A 19,098-nucleotide genomic window follows, 5' to 3' on the forward strand; every position below is an offset into this window, starting at 1 on the left:
ATCGAGAAGGGAGCTTCACCCCTGACAACTGTAAGAACAAAAGTTTACAGGGAACAGAGGAAATGAGTCTCTCTCCTGCACTCTTTTAAATTATGCGAAATAAAAAGTCACATAAAAAGTAGCCCGGTGAGTTGTCGTGACTTAACCTATAAGCAAAGATAAGATGAAGTATAAGATAAAGTAAGCTAAGATAAGTTAAGATAAGATAAAAATGCTAATTTAACATAAGACCAAGGGAAGTAGAAAAGGTTAGGCTACGTTTTTGGCAAACACTGGCACATTTATATAGATCATTGTCTCTTTGGAAAATATATATTAAAAAAATGCATTACAGAGGCTGCCTATCCAAGTTTTTTTTTAAATGTATCCACCGGTTACCAGTTTCGGTATACCCTACATAAGTGAAAATAACCGTGAGGTAGCGTAGATAGAGTTTGTTGAAAAAACTACAGAGAGATTTGGGAAATAAAATCTGTGACAGCGGTGCCGTTCAGACGAGCTGTCCATGGTGCTGAAACAGACGAACGAGTACGACCTGCCGCACAGACATCATTCAATCATGTGTATGTTGTCGCTGCAACATAGGCTACACACGCGTGAGTATCGGGTTGGTTATAGGCCAAACATCCTCTGTGCGCTTTTGAACTTTGTTTAATAAGTGTGTGCGTGTCTTTGCGTATGTTTATTGGATAAAACGCTAAGGTGTGTTTATGTGTAGCAGCGCTTGCATGTGATGATGGTGTGTATTCTCACATGAGTAAGCGCGCCACCGCAATAAAGGAAGAGGAAAGAGGGCTGCATTCCCATTGACTGCGAGAGAGAGAGAGAGACAGGGGGAGAGAGTGAGTTAGAAAGAGAGGGAGAGAGAGAGAGGGAGAGAGAGAGAGGGAGAGAGAGAGAGAGAGAGAGAGAGAGAGAGAGAGAGAGAAAGAGAGAGAGAGAGAGAGAGAGAGAGAGAGGAGAAGCAGAACGGGCCCCGCNAGAAGCAGCACGGACTCCGCCTATACCGCCCAACATCCTGCTCCAGTCCGACGACGGCGGAGGGACCACAAACCAGCAGAGTGAACCAGGGGCCCCCTCAGCTCGACTCAACTCCCGGCGTGAAAAAACGGAGATGGGCTCCCCGTGAATCCGGGCGGTGGAGGGGAGAGGAGGGCAGGCGGGGGGTGGGGGGGAACGACGACGAGACTGTGGTGGGAGAAACACCCAGAGAGAGAACAAACAAAAGCACAACCGGGGGTGCCTGCAACCATGAGCGGCTTGCACTATTCGCCAGGGCTGCGGCTGCCGCTGCCGCTGTGCCCGCGGACCATGTCGTGAGGTGTGGCTCGGAAACGCTCCGGGGAACCTGTCAGCCGAAACGACACGCCGAGGAGGAGGAGGAGGAGGTGGGGTGGTGGTGGTGGAAAAGATGTCCGCCTCGGTGGGGCCCCAGGGCGGCCCTCGCCCACCCACCGTGCCGCCATCCATGCCGGATCTGCCGGACTTGAGCCACCTCACCGAGGAGGAGAGGAAGATCATCATGGCAGTGATGGCTCGGCAAAAGGAGGAAGAGGAGAAAGAACAAGCCATGCTAAAGTAAGAGCAACATTTTTCCCTTTACCGTGGAACTTAAAACGCGTAACGCATCGCAAAACCCGGTAGAAAGATGTCCCTTGAACACTAATGAGGACCCAGTATTACCATTGTGGTGGTCAACATCACACACCCATCACCTCCAGTAACCATTAGCCGATTCATCTCCTCTGCTCTGCCATCATTCTGCACTTGTAGGTTCGTCTTAAAGAGGTGGTGTGGTGTAGTCGTGCGTTCCCCAAAATTAACCCACCAATATAAAGGAACAGTAGAGCAGTAACAGCACAGGATGTGTTTCTAAAAGCAGTCAGCACCATCAGACATACATCTGGTTGGTTATGAGGGTGAATGCTGTCGGGATCAATCAGTAGCCTAAATTAAAACAATATACGGTCACAGTCAATGAGGATGACCCGAAACAGGGTCAAACGTGTTACAGGTGTAGATGGGGCCGTGAGGATGGGGTGTGACAGTGCTGGTGGGGGGAGAGAGAGTTAGGGGGTGGGGGGGGGGGGGGGGGGGGGGGGGGGGGGGTGTGGTGGGGGGCGCTGAGGATGAATCATAGCATCATCCATCCTTCAGCTACTCTTTTTCATCAATGGGGACTGCACCCCATCCCTCAGTTTACACATCCAGCACCGCTCTGCTTTTCCTTTTACGCACGCATGCAGGCTGGAGTGGCTTTATCGGTGTAGATTTTTGCAACCGAGGAGTGAATGTGTGTGTGTGCGTCTGTGTGTGTGTGTGTGTGTGTGTGTGTGTGTGTGTGTGTGTGTGTGTGTGTGTGTGTGTGTTTGAGAGAGAGAGAGAGAGAGAGAGGTCGCTTTGACAATAATGAGAAAAACTATGATATTATAGCTCACAGGCCTGGAGCGACACAAACCGTTTTATAAGCGGACGGTGGTGGGGCGGTGTGTACGATCATTTGCGCTCCCCTCGGCGGAGAGAAGAAGATGGGGTGTGGTTGGGAATCTTAGCAGGCCTAAACCGGACACGATACAGAGTAAAAAACACCGACTACATTGTGGCACCTTTGAAAACCCTCTGTATACTGAATAGATGTCAAACAATCGCCAAACACTAAGAATCGGAGCTGTGTAAGAATCAGAATAAGCAGCGATAGGTCTCAGAGAGATGCTATGGGCTGTGCAGAAACTGCAAGCCACTGAAGGAGCATCATGGTTAAATCGCAGGAGATAGCTATAGGTCACTTGAAATTCACCATTTCCACAAACACATGATGTTAGAGATACACTACAGTGTGATGAGGGCTGGGTGTGCTTCAGCTGCCTCTTACAAAGGCTTTATTACATTGCAGTTTGATGCCTGGGGGGTTTCCACCACAAGCCATGGCAATTTGAACCACCAGAACCTGCACTGAGCTGGGCCTGTATGCTAATCTGTTCTATCCACACCTGCACTCAAACACGTGAGGGCCCTGTTTCTGGATTTATCATAAAGGATATTGTCGTTGCAGGCGTTCAGCATCCTATAAGCACTCTGGCTTGGTCTGATTCTAATGGCTGTTTTCATTTCCTGACTGCAACATAAAGGGATGCTGGGTGATAGCTGCTTTCGAGCCCCTTGAGAGGAAGTGATGTATTTAATGTTCCATGAGGCACAGGCTCAGGTTCAGTCAATAATGGCTTCATCATCTGGCTAATCATTGATGGGACCAGCACAGCATGGACAAAGGAGAAATGTGATTTCAGAAAACCATTCAAATAATTGCTGGTCTTTAATATTCACAACAGTTTATTTTGCAGGATACTGAATGGATATGAGGAGACAGGTGCGATGTGGTGTTATCAAGGGGAAAGCTTTATATGGACTTTACATACACGCAAGAGCCGCTCTGTGCATCAGAATATGCTTTATTACGGTTAGACCGTACAATTCTAGACCTGGCTTAAGAGAATAACTAAATGTTTCACTCCTAGTTTAATGTACCTCCGGCTAAAAATTGGTCTCCATTTTTTACATTTTGGTCATTTAGCTGATGCTGCTCTCCAGAATGACTTCACATAGAATAATGAGCTTTAATTGCTAGAATGCTGACATTACCAGCGAGCACAACATACAGTAGTTTAGTAGTAAAAATAGGAACAGAATAACCCTTTTTTTCCAAAGTTAATTTATATGGGTCAGAATAAATGAGTGAGGGATAAAAGAAAGGAAGGAAGATACACACATTTTCTGTTAATGGTGGACACTTTCATGTGCTCACATCAACCTCTTACAGTCAGATAAGTCCTTACTGGTCATGTGATTGTTTCACTTGTCACACTTGTTGTCACAACTATGGAGAGCAACAAGGTCTCCAAGGACAGAGCATGTTTATTACTTAGTCAAACTTTATTAATTTGGCTTGTTATATACTGAGATCGAATTACATATAAGATCACAATGATATGAGTCAGTAAAAAAAACCAACCATCACATACACAGACACACTAATGAAAACATTCAGAAATACTATTTTAAATACTAGAAAGTAAATTTGTGAAGTCTTTACAGGAAATGTGTCTCTTCAACTTCAAGGTATGTTGTGTTTACTGCACGGTTGTTAGCTTCAAATTTCACTGACAATGTTTAATTGCATCTTGTAGATAATAGGGCTTTATAATTGAAAACACAATGCCCAGTGCTCGAGCCTCCCAGATGTAGGTGATGACCATTTTTATGTATCTGGAGTGATGAACATTATCGTGTGTCTTGTGGTTTAAGGGTAGCTGCAGTTCAATGAGAATACAGGATATATCTCCATAATCTAGTGTAAACTGGACGTATTATTTGTAATGTTGTTTTTTGTTTTGCATTTATGGCAGAAACAAACTCTGTTACAGTGTGGTATAAGAATATGAATCAAAATATTAGATCGTGAACAAGGTGTTCAGAATTAGTGCTGTAGGCCCCTCCAATTTCCTAAGTACTTTTAATATTGTATATATTATACAGTGATTGGGCATCATCAATACTTTCATGTAGTAGTGTGCAACAGGTATGTTATTTGAATTTAAAAGGCTTCATTTGGTCACAGAGCCAATGAAATCACTATTCTCACATGGTGGCAACAAACATATGCACCTTTAAACCATATGTTAGTGTTTCTTGTAAACATTATAATTCAAAGCAACCTCCTTATCTATGAAATTCATCTTCATTGGCAGAGGCGACCATAAATAACAGCCAACGCTGCTTTCCCCCGGCAGTGAGAATCCACATCCAAAAAGAACATTTTGTACCTTACGTCAAGACTATTCCACCTGGTCAGTACTGTCCAATGTGGTTGCAGCGTTGCCTGAGACCTGAGCAGCTGGCAGTGATAAGGTTATACTGATATGGGACTTTATCTGTCATGAGTTTAACCTCCAGCATGAGAGACACTGAAGTGTCCTGGTCTGCTGCTGAGCCAGAACACCTGGTTCTGGGCTAATGATTGGCTCTGGTCAGGTCATGAGAAGCCAGCACCTGGGCTTTTCCATCTCTGATTCAGAGCATTAACGAACACATTGTCCACATCTAATACATCATAGACTTCAGAGACTTCCTTCATTGACTTGCTAAACCTCCATTGACTTCCTAATCCAGAGGATGTTAGCAGAGGAGAGCTGTCAGAGTGAGCACAGAAGTGACCAACCTCTCCGACGATGTGACGTCAATAAAAAAACAAACAAACAAAAAAAAAAAAAACAACTTGTCTAAACACAACAGGAAATCTTTTCTCTGCAGCCCAACGCTCCAAGTTCCCATCCACCCCTGGGAGCTTTTGAGGTTTCCAAAATGTAAATATAGAAGCAATGTGTAAAATATTGATGCACTCAGCAGAGATGTTGTAGACATTTCAGACAGGGGTGGACGTACACACTGGGCCTTAAGGCTGGGGGGGTGTTGGGTGGGGTTAATGGAGGCACTGTTGTTGATATTAAGGCAGAGAAGAACAAGTAAACGGTATTAGTAATAGTATTGTTTAACATTTTTTTCTTATCTACGGCACAATACAAGGTGCAGATTGGGCAGAGTTTGTTCCTTGACACCAGATGGGCAGACGAAGAAATCGCGACCTGGGGCACAGAAGGAGGGAGAGGAGGGAGGATTTAGAGGTTTTAAGGATTAGAGCAGTGGAAAGAGAGAGAAAAGGGGGAGACAGAAAGAATGGGAAGAGCTTCTGTACGGGGTCCCCACACACACACACACACACACACACACACACACACACACACACACACACACACACACACACACACAAACACACACAAACACACACACACACACACACACACATTGCTAATCTCTCTTTACCAGGGCTCCCCAAGGCTGCAGGCTACAGGGTGCATCTAGAGGGCAGCGAAGTCCCCCTCCCTGTCTGCCGTCTGATATGGCTGCTACTGTCCAGCAAGGGGTCAGCTGTAGTTTGGTGACAAGGTCAAAAGCAGATTAGGTTGTGATTTTTAGGGGAAATAGCTTGATTTCTGTTCTAATGTGGGCAGTTTCCTTTCTGGTAGGGTTGAGCACTTTACCTTAAAGCTTCACTAATTGATATTTTTACATCAACAACGGGTCAAATGGTGCTAAAAGGTGTCGCTCACAGTGATGAACTCCCAGACAGGTATCATCCGACGGATATTCAGTGTCTTTAAACTCACTCTTTTGGTTTTATGGCAGCAAACCTTACTGGTCTGATTCGGTCTCACCGCTTTCATCAGCCTCATGTCTAACCACAGCAGCAGGCTGTTCTGTGCAAAAAACAAAAGCTCTGATGAATCCACTGTACGCTACCTGCTCAGCACCAGACACATGAAGTTAGCAATTAGCTGGTGAACATAGTGGAGCATTTAGCAGCTGAAGAGATGGATATTTTTCTCAAGAGTTGGTGCAGATCAAATCAAAAGCTGAAACCAAATATGCCAACAATTGCTGATGTTGGTCTGTGACTACTGGATGTGTGGAAAGGTAAATTGTTTGCTAACATGTTACCCCCTTTTGGCTTTTAAAGGGTGATAATATGTCAATGATGAACTCTCCCAAAGTGAAAGAAAAAAATCATCATTGTTATTTCATGTGCAGTCAGACAAACACAGATGGGGCTTTTTCTGTCTCTGGAGTTTGAAAGAACATTTGATGAAAGTTTTGCTGACATTAGCTCGTGCATTGATATGAAAACTGTTACCATCACATTCGTCTCCTTCAAGGCTGGATCATTGCAACTCACTCTACCTGGCCAGTCCTCTTTGTCTCACCTGCAGCAGGTGCAGGATGCTGTTTGTTGATTTGAACCTTGAACCTCTCACAAAACGCACAAGGCACACATCTACTTAGATGACTGACGCTGGGAGTGTAAAATATTTGTTGATTAAAACAGGATGTTCAACTGGGATGTAATGTGGAGAATCAACATTAAAATTTTTTTTAACTTAAAAGAGAGTTAGAGAGAGAACATCCAATGCACAGGATTGTTATATACCAACCAGTTTAATAAAAATATTCATTTTTCCTTGAATTAAAAGCAAAGGTATTTTAAAGGAGATACACCTAATGTCTGAAATTGCAAGTGGTTTTGGAGTTTACAGGGTAAATCAAATGAAAAATTTTCAGGATTCACGTTTGGCCACACCCTCATCAGTGATGTCACATTATTGGTTTTTCTTCAGCTGTTAAAGGCACAACAGCTTCTGTGACATCATTGATTGGGGCGTGGTCAGAAATGTAACATGCTGAAAAGTTTCAAACCATAGTAAACAGAGCAACAGCATTTCTCTTCAAGTGATTCAGTGTTGATGTTTTCTTAAACCACTGACGCTCAGACATGGACAAAGTAGTTCACTTTGTGAAAATGAGGAAGTACTTGAACATTTCCTCCCACAGTCCAAACATGCAGGTTTATGTTTACTGGTGACTGTAGATTGCCCGTAGGTGTGAATGGTTGTATGTCGGCCCATGTGGTAGACTGGCGACCTGTCCAGGGTGTACCCCGCCCTCACCCACTGTCAGCTGGGCGACCCTAGTATATAAGGATAAGCGTTATGCATAATGGTTGGATGGATGGCTGGTTTTCTGACACTCTTGTACTGTAGATCGCTTCTGTGTTTTTAGATGTTTCCTTCCTTCCTGCTGCTTTTCATTGATGTATTTATTGTCTATAGTGATGGACTGACACATTAAGTGTGGGGTACCACTTCCAGTGGGTGATCAATACGGGGCTAACAACCACCAGTACACAGAGGTTAAAGTAAAGACTCCAGGTATACTGTAAGATATGAGTTTTCTTTATTTTTAGTATGGTGTGCTCTACACTGTAAATGTATGCATAAAGATATACATCATCTAAAAAAGAATGATCATTCATTCTGCAAATAAAAAGACGCCTAATAGTTTAGGCTATTTCAGTCAGTTTTAGACTCACACCTGACAGCTAAAGCCATCATTTATGTTGTTCTACATCTATGTGAACTTTAGCTCATAGCAGTGTTGACATGTCCAGAAGCCAAAAACTTTAAATAAACTGTTTTCCCAGACTAAACAGTGACATGAAACTAAGACGACTCACTCAAAATCTTGCTCATTGCTGTTGAAGCAGACATGCCTTTCCCAGGCTCTGAATGTGTGTTATACTGTATGCACTGGGCCTGGTTTAAACATTGTTTCTATGATAACATCACAGGCACAGAATGATCTGTAAGTGTATCTTTACGGGATACTCATTTCAGATACTGTCTTTCCAGGATAGTTGTAGCTTGTTTGCTAAAGTTGTCAAATTTTACAAAAAAAAAAAAAAAAAGGATTCCCTTTGACTTGGTATCTTTCAGTTGAGATAAAGAGAAACATTCTACAGAGCAGACTTAAGGATTTCAAGGTTTCTGGGAGGAAAATGCTAATGTTGAATTATGGATCAGTTCTGAAAATAGCACACACTTGGAAGCGGTTCCTGAAATATTTAAATATTCAGTTCACTGGCTGCTGTTGATGTTCCGAAGATTTTTTTCCCCTTGTTAACCTGTTTCAGTTTTGGCCCACTGTTGAATTCCACTAATTACAATGTGTAATGTTTGCATTTTGTCCATGTGTGCAGATGTATGTTTGTGTGTGTGCACATGGAGGCGGGAGGCATGTGCATGTGCATTCTTATTTTATATGGGGACTCATACAAGCTCATATAGCTGTTCTCACACCCCACACACACACACGCACGCACGCACGCACGCACGCACACACACACACACACACAACATTTTTACTGTATGTCTGAGAACATTTATGCTGCAGTACTTATGAGAAGCGACACACCAACTGCACCACAAAGCCAGATGGCGTTGCTGTGTTGTTGGCCTGTAGATGAAAGCTTGCAGAAAGTTTGCTCTTGCAAAGACAGAATGCCTTTGTTACTGTACAGTTTGTCCTGTTGCCTTGCAGCTAGCCTCCACTCTTTTTCCAGACAGCTGGAGAGTCTATGTACTCCGTGTGTGTGTGTGTGTGTGTGTGTGTGTGTATTCAGAGTGTGGTGGATTGGATCTTCAGACTTTGCTCTTAATTAAAAGAACTCAAAGGCAGTCGGGTGTGTCTGCAACACCTGGAGGAATGGAAGCCATTGGGGGATAACAGTGTCTGTGTGTGTCTGTGCATGTGTGTACATGATTTGTGTATGTGTCTCTGTGTGTGTGTGTGTGTGTGTGTGTGTGAGTGTGTGTGACATCTGTGTGTGTATGTGAATTCTGCAGTTTGTCTGCACATCTGTCATCTCTGCTGCATGTCACATGAAGCTCCATGTTGTGTTTGCTTCTCCAAAGTTTTTCATTGTCAAACGAAACCACGAAGAAAGAAAGAAACACACTCACTCTTTGGGTGAAACTCAGCGTGCATGTGCACCTGTGTCTTTGCATGTGAGTGCGTGCCTGTGTGTGAGTGTGTGTGCACCCTTCACAGTATTTAAATGTGGGCCAGAAAGTGAGTTTGAAAGTCAGAAATAAAAGTATGTCACTTTAAAAACACAATATGTAATCTTCTGTCGCTAGGACTCTGTTCATCAAAACAATAACAAAAGACGGAGTTTGTTGACCTTGTGGGACCATGGCAGTTGTTGTATTCACCACCATTGCCGTCACTGCAGTCAGCTTCTCCTAGTTACGATTCCTTCAGTGTCAATCAGTCAGGAGATTTTTAATGGGAGCCAAATGATCTGCAGATCATGGTCAATGATCAATGGTCTCCTCCTCAGCAAACAGACCCAGTGATTAAATCTGCTAGAAATACAGACTAAAGCAGTTTGTTGTTAAAAATCTGTGTTTCTGAGACTCTGATGACTATAATCCTTCATTCAGTTAAAATAAATAGTTCAAAAGGACCAAGATCTATAAGTGAATTGTAAAACTGTGGCTTAAAAATGGATAAAAAGTCAATTTTGACGGCTTCTGGCAGACAACCACAACACTGATGTGTGCGCAAAGAGGATATAACGCCATTGGCTGCTGGCTTGATTAAAATAACAGGTTTCTCTAGGTTTTTATGGAAACATTTAGGATAGTGCAAGTACACAACTCAACAAAATATACAGTATGACATTGGTCGAGTCATTTTTAGACATTTTAATGCAGAAACATTAGCAGAAATATTATACCTTTAATTTACGAACAGCATTTTGAAATCCCTCAAATATACAATGTTGTAGTCATTGTATGCTACAGGACAGTAAATTAATCACAATAATAGTAAACTAGACAGCCAAATATATGTGGACATACTTTTATGAACCTTTGATTATAATGGTTTTTGCCCGGCCTCTCACTTCCTATTAAGGAGGATCCTGATGCTTCAGAAAATAATTTTATTCTGTTATTATTGTAGGTGTTGGACCACGGGATGTTTCTGCAAACCCCAGCTAATGTTCAATGACAACGTTTGTTTTAACATCCAATCCTGTTTGTTTTTAATTATTTCCATCTTAATTATCTGCACATGGCAACACTGGTATGTTCACTGTTAGAGAGAGATTGTGGTTGTGGTTAGGCAACAAAATTTCTTGGGGAAACATTGTGGTAAGGGTTAAAATGGTTGAAAAAGGCAGCATTAGTGGCAGATGTGAACTCCAGTCATCAGCTACACAGCAGTCCACCACCTTGACCTCTCCTCCTCCTTTTCCATTTTATGCTTTGTTACATAAAGAGCAGAGACTGTTCTCTAAACAACAAGCCCATGGATCTTGTGTGTGCAAATTGTGTGTAACCATGGCGACAAAGTTCTGGTATGCCAGCCGCTGTTGGCTTTCTATTTCAGCTGATGCTTCTATGGGCCGTATCAAAGGGTAGGGACGGTTGTTCAGGTTGAAACATTCTTCCTGCGCTGACACTGAATGTTGGTAATGGATGTAGAGCGTACACCTCAGATTTGTCCAGTGTGATCATTATTCCTATGATACTGGGCTGTTTGGACAGAGTGGTTCCCAAACATTTGTACATCAAACCATGGCAACCCCTCATAGTGACCTTTTAAAGCTACTGTAGGTCCATAAGGAAGTGCTATTTCCAGTTTGTTCTCTTTTGCGCCTGAATTTAAGCAAATCCCTGCAACCGGGTGGAAAGCCTGAAACCAGAAGTGTGGATGCCGCTAGATAGTAGTTGCATACTGTGAAACAGCATATCAGCATATTAAACATCTCATCTTATTCCAAACCTCTTTTCTGCCACTGACCAGGGCTGGACAATTAACCACAAGAGTATTAAAACCGACATTTAGAACCTCTCACCGATTTAATCTTTCTCATGTCGGTTAAGTCGGTTAATACGTTCATGAACTGTCCTCTCCAAAAAATATTACCTAGTGTCCAGTCACATGTCGGTCACGTTAGTTCGCGTTCACTCAAAGTGAAGCTGGCCGTGAGGATGATATGGATGAAGACATCACCAAACAAAAAGTCAAATACAAATGCTGCAGAAAAACAATTTCTGCGACCAAACGTGACACCACCAGTTTGTTTAATGACTCGGAGAACAATCACATTACCCAATATGAGGAGTGTATGGATCAAAACAAGACAGAGACTTTTGATTTGTAGTCGTATCGCCCAATGACAGATGGAGGCAGGGCAAAATGTGGTAACGTCTCCTTCTATAGAAGCTCTTTATCAGATATACGGTAACTAAGAAGGAAACTATGGATGACTGCACTGTGACTACTGGTGTATGTGAGGGACTTCACTCACAATGTGTTCAACGATCACATATGGTTGAAATGCTTGAATCTGCTTTTGGCCAGGAAGCGCATACAGTCACACCTACATATTCTAAATCTGTTCTTGTGTCTGTTCTTTTCTAAAAATGTACAACAGAAAATGTCCTTAAATCCACTGAGCTATCTTTGGTCTGTGCGAGCTGGGGAAACAGCCTCATGTTTGTGTGTTGATACAGCTGTGCTGATTTGAGATCTGGTTAATCATTGGCCGTAGCCACAGAGACACAGAGGACGAAATGTGACATCCAGCCAGATATGGACTTTCGCACTCAGGCGATGGGAAGAAATGTCGGTTCACAACGTGTGGCTGGGTGGGATCGTGAGTGACTGAGTGTGTTGGGAGTGAGAGACCTGAGTGAGCCTCGGTGAGTAGCCTCTTTAGTGCTCCCAGACCTCCCCAGCATTAAACTTTAATGAGAATGCATTCTACTTGGGCTGACCAGGCTCTCTACATCTCTCTCCCCGCATCTCTGTCTGTGTTTGTGGTCAGAGGAAGTGATGGGATTATATCATGAGCAGCCACACACAACTTTGTTTGGGACTCCAATTTATATCCTCTAGTAACACCAGCCACCGCTCAAAAAGTCTCTCTGTGTGCTTATTTTAAATAACACCAGAGCCGTCACTCCAAACACGCAAACGTGCTCTGAGCTCATGTTACTTCACAAAGAGATGATTTGTTTCCAGAATACGTGGCGATGTGTGTTTATGTGAGTATGTGTGCGTTAGCTGAGATAGACGAGGATGGAGGTGAAGGGCCGGGCAGGAGAGGGAGGGGTGGGAGGAGCAGAGTGGTTTGCCAGTGCTAGCTTGATTTCCAGAACTTGCATATTGTAGCTTTAAATGTGATTTTAGCTTTCTGAGTAGAGGAGTAACTTTCATCGTTTTTAACATCAGATTGTTGTTGATATTTTTTTTAATTTGGTGGAGCAAGACAAACACGATGAAAGAGAGATAACATAACATAACATAACATAACATAACGTAACATAACATAACATAACTTAACAGAATATACAACGGCACACACTGCTACAGTGGGACAAAACAACTGACAGCTTTTTGTTATTGTTATATATACACACACACATTAAAATATATATATATATATATTTTCCAGTGATATGGGTGCATGGGGAGATGGGACATGTTTGGTTTGGTTTGGTTTTGTATCTTTGTCGTACAAAAATACAGAGCTGCCCTTTCATCTGTTTGATGGAGAAAGTTTAGCACCATTATTAAACATAGTTCCAAGTGTGTAATATTATGTCAATGATATTATGTCCCTTATTTGGTCTCCCATGGATCTTACATTGGGTTTTTGAGGTGGATTTTTACCTGTATGCATATTACCAGTTAACTCACTAGTCAACNTACGTATATGTATTTATTATTTATTTATTTTCCTTTTTCCAGTGATATGGGTGCATGGGGAGATGGGACATGTTTGGTTTGGTTTGGTTTTGTATCTTTGTCATACAAAAATACAGAGCTGCCCTTTCATCTGTTTGATGGAGAAAGTTTAGCACCATTATTAAACATAGTTCCAAGTGTGTAATATTATGTCAATGATATTATGTCCCTTATTTGGTCTCCCATGGATCTTACATTGGGTTTTTGAGGTGGATTTTTACCTGTATGCATATTACCAGTTAACTCACTAGTCAAGTACTAGACAAACTACAAGCAAAATAATAATGGCTGGTTGTTTAAACGCGCTGGCAGCTAGCTTAGGCTGCTGGGATAGACTGAGGGGGATTAGAGATCACCCATAATTACTCCACAACTACTCCACCAGCTAGAGTCATGGCTTATACATCACCCAGCAGGCTGTGTGAGGTCAAAGGCTTTGTACGCTACATGTGATTTGTGTATGAGTGTGTATGTACTAAAGAGGGAATGAAACAGAGAGGAGGACAATGCAAAGTGAACTGTATATATGAAGCGATGTGGGAAAAGACCATTTTTATCAATTACTAGGCTTTGAAGGAGTGGAATCCAATATACAGCACTGAAGATATGAGAGAGGTAGGTATGAGAAGAAAAGACATAAAGAGGATGGATGGAGAGTTAGAGGGATATAAATGGAAAAGAAAGAAAAAATAAATGCACGAGGAAGAGAGAGATGGAATGATAGACACACACAAATATGTGCACACACTCACTGAGTAGTCCATGCCAAAAAAACACTCTGCTCCATAAAAGCGGGTAAAACACTTGCAGCATCAATAAAAAGAGTTATCAACATCTAAGCACCGGCTCTGGGAGGGGCTGCTGGAGTCTGATGCTATAGACTGAGGATGGGCTGAAACTTGTATGTAGAGGAAGGATTCAGTCTGTGTGGTGATCGAGCAGCACAACTGTTGTTCAACAGGACAACATCAACCTCATTCATTCAACCTCTCCGACCCCACAGACCCCCTCAGTAACCATCATTACAAATGCATGTTCTGTAGCCGGTTTTGAAAGTGACATTTTTTTAAACTCTATTCAAGATTCCACTTGTAAAGATACAAAGTATGTCATATTGAATTCAAAGAAAATGTGCATATGTTCATCTAATGTTGCAAACTAACCTTAAACATTCGCCATCTTGTATATGAATATTTTATTCAGTATAAGTGTGAAGACCCAGAACAACCTTGTTGTACATTAAAGACATTTTTTGTTCTTTGAATCTACTACAATAAATTATGAGGGAAATATAGTGGGTATAGGCTTAAGTGGGTTATAGAATTAACCATGAGATATGACATTTCCGATGTTGAAATTGAGGGGCATGTGCCCAAAGACTTTCCAAAAGTGACAATCCAGATAGCATTCCTGCTTTATGCAGCAACTGGCCAGGAGTGTGGAGGCGGGATCCAAACTTTCTCTCTCCCTTTGTATTCTTCACACAACAACTTGCAACCAAGTGCAACACCACAAATGTCTGTGAGGAGAGTCTGTCCCGAAATGCGCACCATTATCTCCATTTTTAGTGTGGATATTCAAAACCTATATAAACACTTTGGCCTGTAGACCGAACCTAAACTGTTAATCAGTGCAGATTTACCAAACTGCTGCTAGACTGAAGCACAGTTCCATAGCTACCTCTCAAAATGGGGTGTCTGTGGGCAAGATACTGAACTCCAGAAAATTGCCCCTGATGTATCATTGGTGTGTGGTAGAAAAAAGCTCTGGATGTGTAGGAAGAAGCGAATGGGCGAGTGTGGCTTGTAGTGTGAGAGCTTTGAGTGGTCGATGAGACCATAAAAGAAGCTATATAAGTGCAGCCCGTTTAAAACAGACTGCTACATCTTTCCTGATGATTTACACTGATTCGTAATAAAGAATTTAGATAACTGAAAAGATGAATTGAAATCAAAAGCATCACTTTGTCACAGAAGTAATTCCCAATATCTTACAATCAGAGCACATGGTTATCGTTTTTGGAGACATTTGTCGGAGCAAACAGGTAAGGTAATACAACAGCAGCGTCTGTCAGTATTCATGCTTCCTGCTCATGATGGAGAGCGGCCAGTGCCTCCCACAGTTTGCCTGTTTGTACCTCCACCTTAGTGCGGTGTGCCCTTCACAACTGAGAGTGTGACTTCATGTGGAGTGACTCTCCATGGTGAAGTGCCAGTGCTGGGGTTGGTTTGGATAAAGGTTTTGGTTGTAAAAGGGCCTGTGACTAATTCCTCTCAAAATAAAATGATGAAGAGCACAGAAGATTTAGATTTAGTTTCAGTGGATATCGCTGCCCTAAAGCTGTGGAACTAAACCATCAGGTTTATGTGACTTCAGCAGGGTGAGGACATGTGGCTGTGACACTACATCCTGGAAAGAATGACAGCTGGGAATCAAACACCACCAAGCCAGGGAGGATTGACCAGATTGTTTGAGAAATTGCTGCCCTATAGATAGATACACACTGACCATCTGGGTGCTTTATTTCTGCTAGCGTTATGACGGTAGCACCATATTATAGCCTTTCTGACAGCGGAGGGAGCCAAATATGTAAAAATCGTGACGGAGAATGTGGCAGGCAAACAAGACGACAAAGATGTTTGCGTTCGGTTGAACGCCCATCTGTTGCTCTTCTCGTCCTTACTTCTTTTCCTCACTTTTCACACACCACACTGACTCCAGGTTTTTTTTTTTTTGACAAGTTCTTTATTTTAATAAAATACTAGTGTTCTTGCTTTTATAAACAGATTACCAGTGTTCCCGACATCTACATCTATTATTTTCCTTCCTCTACTTGTTCTCATCCTGCCTGTCCTCTTTCCATCATCCTGCCTCCATCCTCTTTCCATCATCCACTCCTCTTCTCAAGTGGTATTTATAGAGTGGCTCCGGATGCATCGGCTTCTCTCCTCCACTGGTCTCTGGCCCACGCTTGTTTCCGTCTTGGCTCTCTTTGTTCATCCTTTGCTTTTTCACTTGTTCTTCTTCCACCACCTCCTCCTCCTCCTCCTCCTCCTCCTCATCCTCCTCCTCCTTCCTGTAGACAGCTGTTTGTCTATCCATCTCTTTCTGAGATGGAAAGACTTCTGGGATTGTGTATACACTCCTCACCTGTTCTTCCCATCTTCCTGTTTCTTTTTTTACCCCACTGTCTCATCTCACTGTCTTTGTCTGCTCCCTTTCATTTACCGCCTCTGATCACTCAGCCTCCACCCCGACTCCTCCTTTCCTTGCCTCCTCACAGCATGTGTCAACATGTCTGTCGTCGTCATTGGTCTCTAACTATGTCAGAAGCAGAGATGTTTTTCCTTCAGCACTCTCAGCTGTACTATCATGGAGTGCTGGGACTATTGATCCACCATGCTTGTTTTTTTCTTTCATCTAAAAGCTCCAAACCCCTGAAAAATGCTATTTTGTGTGTGTTTGTTACAGCAGTTCATGTCAGTAGACTGTTTGTTGAACCCGTCCCCTGAGCAGCGATTTTCCATTCATAGGCCTAGTATTGGTCATTTTATTGTTTTGTTATCTAAATTGTTTGTAAAGTCTTTTTTTTCTACCTGTTCATGAATTGTTTTCATTATGTTTTTTTTAATGTACATTCAGGTCTCTCTTGAAAATGAGATCTCTATCTCAATGGGATTTAACTGAATAAATAAAGGTTAAATAAAGGCAAAGAGCATGTCATTGGGTAAGGCAGGTCATTATTTAGTAGGGTCACATGCTTTGTCAGAAAAATACCTTTTCAGGGATGGAACATCCTTCCTGTGGGTGCCAAGGTCCTATGGAATCAAAGTTTAGAGTAATTATAGTCTCCACTACAGACAAGCCTATATTTCATGGCATTCATTTTGCCAGCCTTATTGGTTAGTCCTCATTCTCATATCCTGAATTGTAGAAATGTAACATACTGCTACTGCGAGTGGCTTCACAAAGAACTTTCTATATTGTGCACACTTTACTGTGTTGTAGATTTAACTTTAAATAGGTAAAATTGACATTTTTGCCCATAAATACACCCAGTAGCCGAGGGTGAAAACATGTTTTGGTATTTATTAAAAATCAAAAACTGAAATCTCTTGTTCACAAAAGTATTCCTGAAGACTCTTTGCTGTTGCACAATTATAACGTAGGCATGTATGTTACAGTTTTTGCCAACAAAATCCACAGTTGTGGGTAGAAATGAGAAGCCTGGTCTTGTTTACTTCTGTGTGAAACTGATCCAAAGATCCATTGTTTCAAAACTAACTGCAGATTGTGAGTGATAAAATTGCCATTTGCCAATAACAACCAAGGGGGCAAGGCTTAGCAGACGGTCCATCAGCACTTCCTGCTGAAACATACGGACTCCTTCTTCTCTAACTTCTTGTGTCTCCTCCGACTGAGAAAGTCTTCTGCAAGGCATCACCGGGATTCAGCTGATGAGACGGAAATAGTACTGCCCTACACACACAAATACACAGAAAAACACACACACACACACACACACACACACACACACACACAGCTTTCCCATCCCCATCCTTGGGCAATGTATTCATAGCGGTGCTAATTAACAACTCCACACCAACAACTGGTGAAGAGTGGAGAGAGGGGAGGGAGAGAGGAGGAGAACAAGAGACAGAAATGGAGAAAGAGGAGCAGGGAGGAGATAGTCCTTGGACATGATGAGCTGAATATGTGAGGCATTGGGCGAAGGCAAACCGACACGTGTTTATGTTGTTATTCCATTTTTTATACTTGAATGGGTGTGTGTATGTATGTAGGCTATGTGTATTTGCACACTGTTTTGACAGGGCCAAAGCCGAGCTAACCCACATCTGGCTCTCAGGCTGTCCCTGCTGGCCCATGGTGTTGACCTAGAGAGAGGAGACAGCCACAGTTCAGCTGGTTCACACCACTTGAACCCCTCTGGTCACAGTCTGCCATGGCCACATGCTAACAGTGTTAGATAGTAACACATTACAGTAGATTAGGTCACATTTTTCAGTAAAGAGTAGTATTATCTAACAAATTGCAATTAAAAATTTAGTTTTTATTTTATAGTTTAACACTGTAACACTATAGGCTTGTGTCTGTCTTGTTCTGTGTGTTCAGTGAAAACACTGGTCCTGGTCAGGACAGTGCAGCAGGAGCTTAGTGCTGGAGCTGGAAGCAGTCTCGAATAACTTCTGCTAAAAAAGGACAGTTATGCCATCTAGCAATGCCAAGTAAGCTAAACTATAAAAGTTGTCTTAATGTTTTCTTTGCTGTTCCGCTAACACTACATCCAGAACCAACCAGGATTTTCTTTAGATTTGTGTGTGTGTCTAAGTTAGCCTACTGCTAATCAGTTAGCTAGTTATCTGAACTCAAGTTAGTTCAGGGGTTAGCTTAGGTTAGAGGTTGACAGATAGCTCAGGCTGGCTGCCAGTTAAACCAGACTCATCGTATTTAATGAGGTATTGTGTAGAAAAGATTTGGAGAATTTGTTGGAGTTGTTGTTAATGTAAGTCGAAAAATCCCTCCCCTTCTTGGCCAAGTCAGATGAGTTTATCAAAGCTTTTTCCACAAAGAATTGGATGGTAATGTGTGGGTTTGTAGACCTACCGACTTGTATTTTACATCAAAGTACGCTGGTACGATCTGTTGCTGTAAACCATTGACATATATACATGCTGTAAACTACAGAAAAAGCGAAAATGTACACGTGCAGTACTCATGTCTAACAACAGGGGGCAGCAGCTTCCAGTCTGTGGAGTAAGAAGAAGAAGAAGAGTTCGACCAATCATAGCACTGGATTAAGTCCCCCAAATATGAAGCGGGGATAACTGACAAATGTCAATCATTTCAACACACTGAACATCCGCTGGC

The 19,098-nt window shown here is 42.4% G+C and overlaps 1 protein-coding gene across 5 annotated transcripts in view; it reads left to right on the forward strand.

Moving 5' to 3' along the window:
• The first annotated feature begins 1,228 nt into the window (after positions 1-1,228).
• The window catches only part of LOC111217884 (regulating synaptic membrane exocytosis protein 1-like), a 76,805-nt gene continuing 58,935 nt past the window's right edge, over positions 1,229-19,098 (forward strand). For all 5 annotated transcript variants that reach the window (XM_022739900.1, XM_022739902.1, XM_022739903.1 and 2 more), the window contains exon 1: positions 1,229-1,578. In XM_022739900.1, coding sequence (XP_022595621.1) covers positions 1,412-1,578 — 167 coding nt within the window. In that variant the 5' untranslated portion in view covers positions 1,229-1,411. The remainder of the gene's footprint in view (positions 1,579-19,098) is intronic.

This window comes from Seriola dumerili, unplaced genomic scaffold (assembly GCF_002260705.1).
Source record: "Seriola dumerili isolate Sdu_G_001 unplaced genomic scaffold, Sdu_1.0 BDQW01000050.1, whole genome shotgun sequence".
NCBI classification, from domain to species: Eukaryota; Metazoa; Chordata; class Actinopteri; order Carangiformes; family Carangidae; genus Seriola; species Seriola dumerili.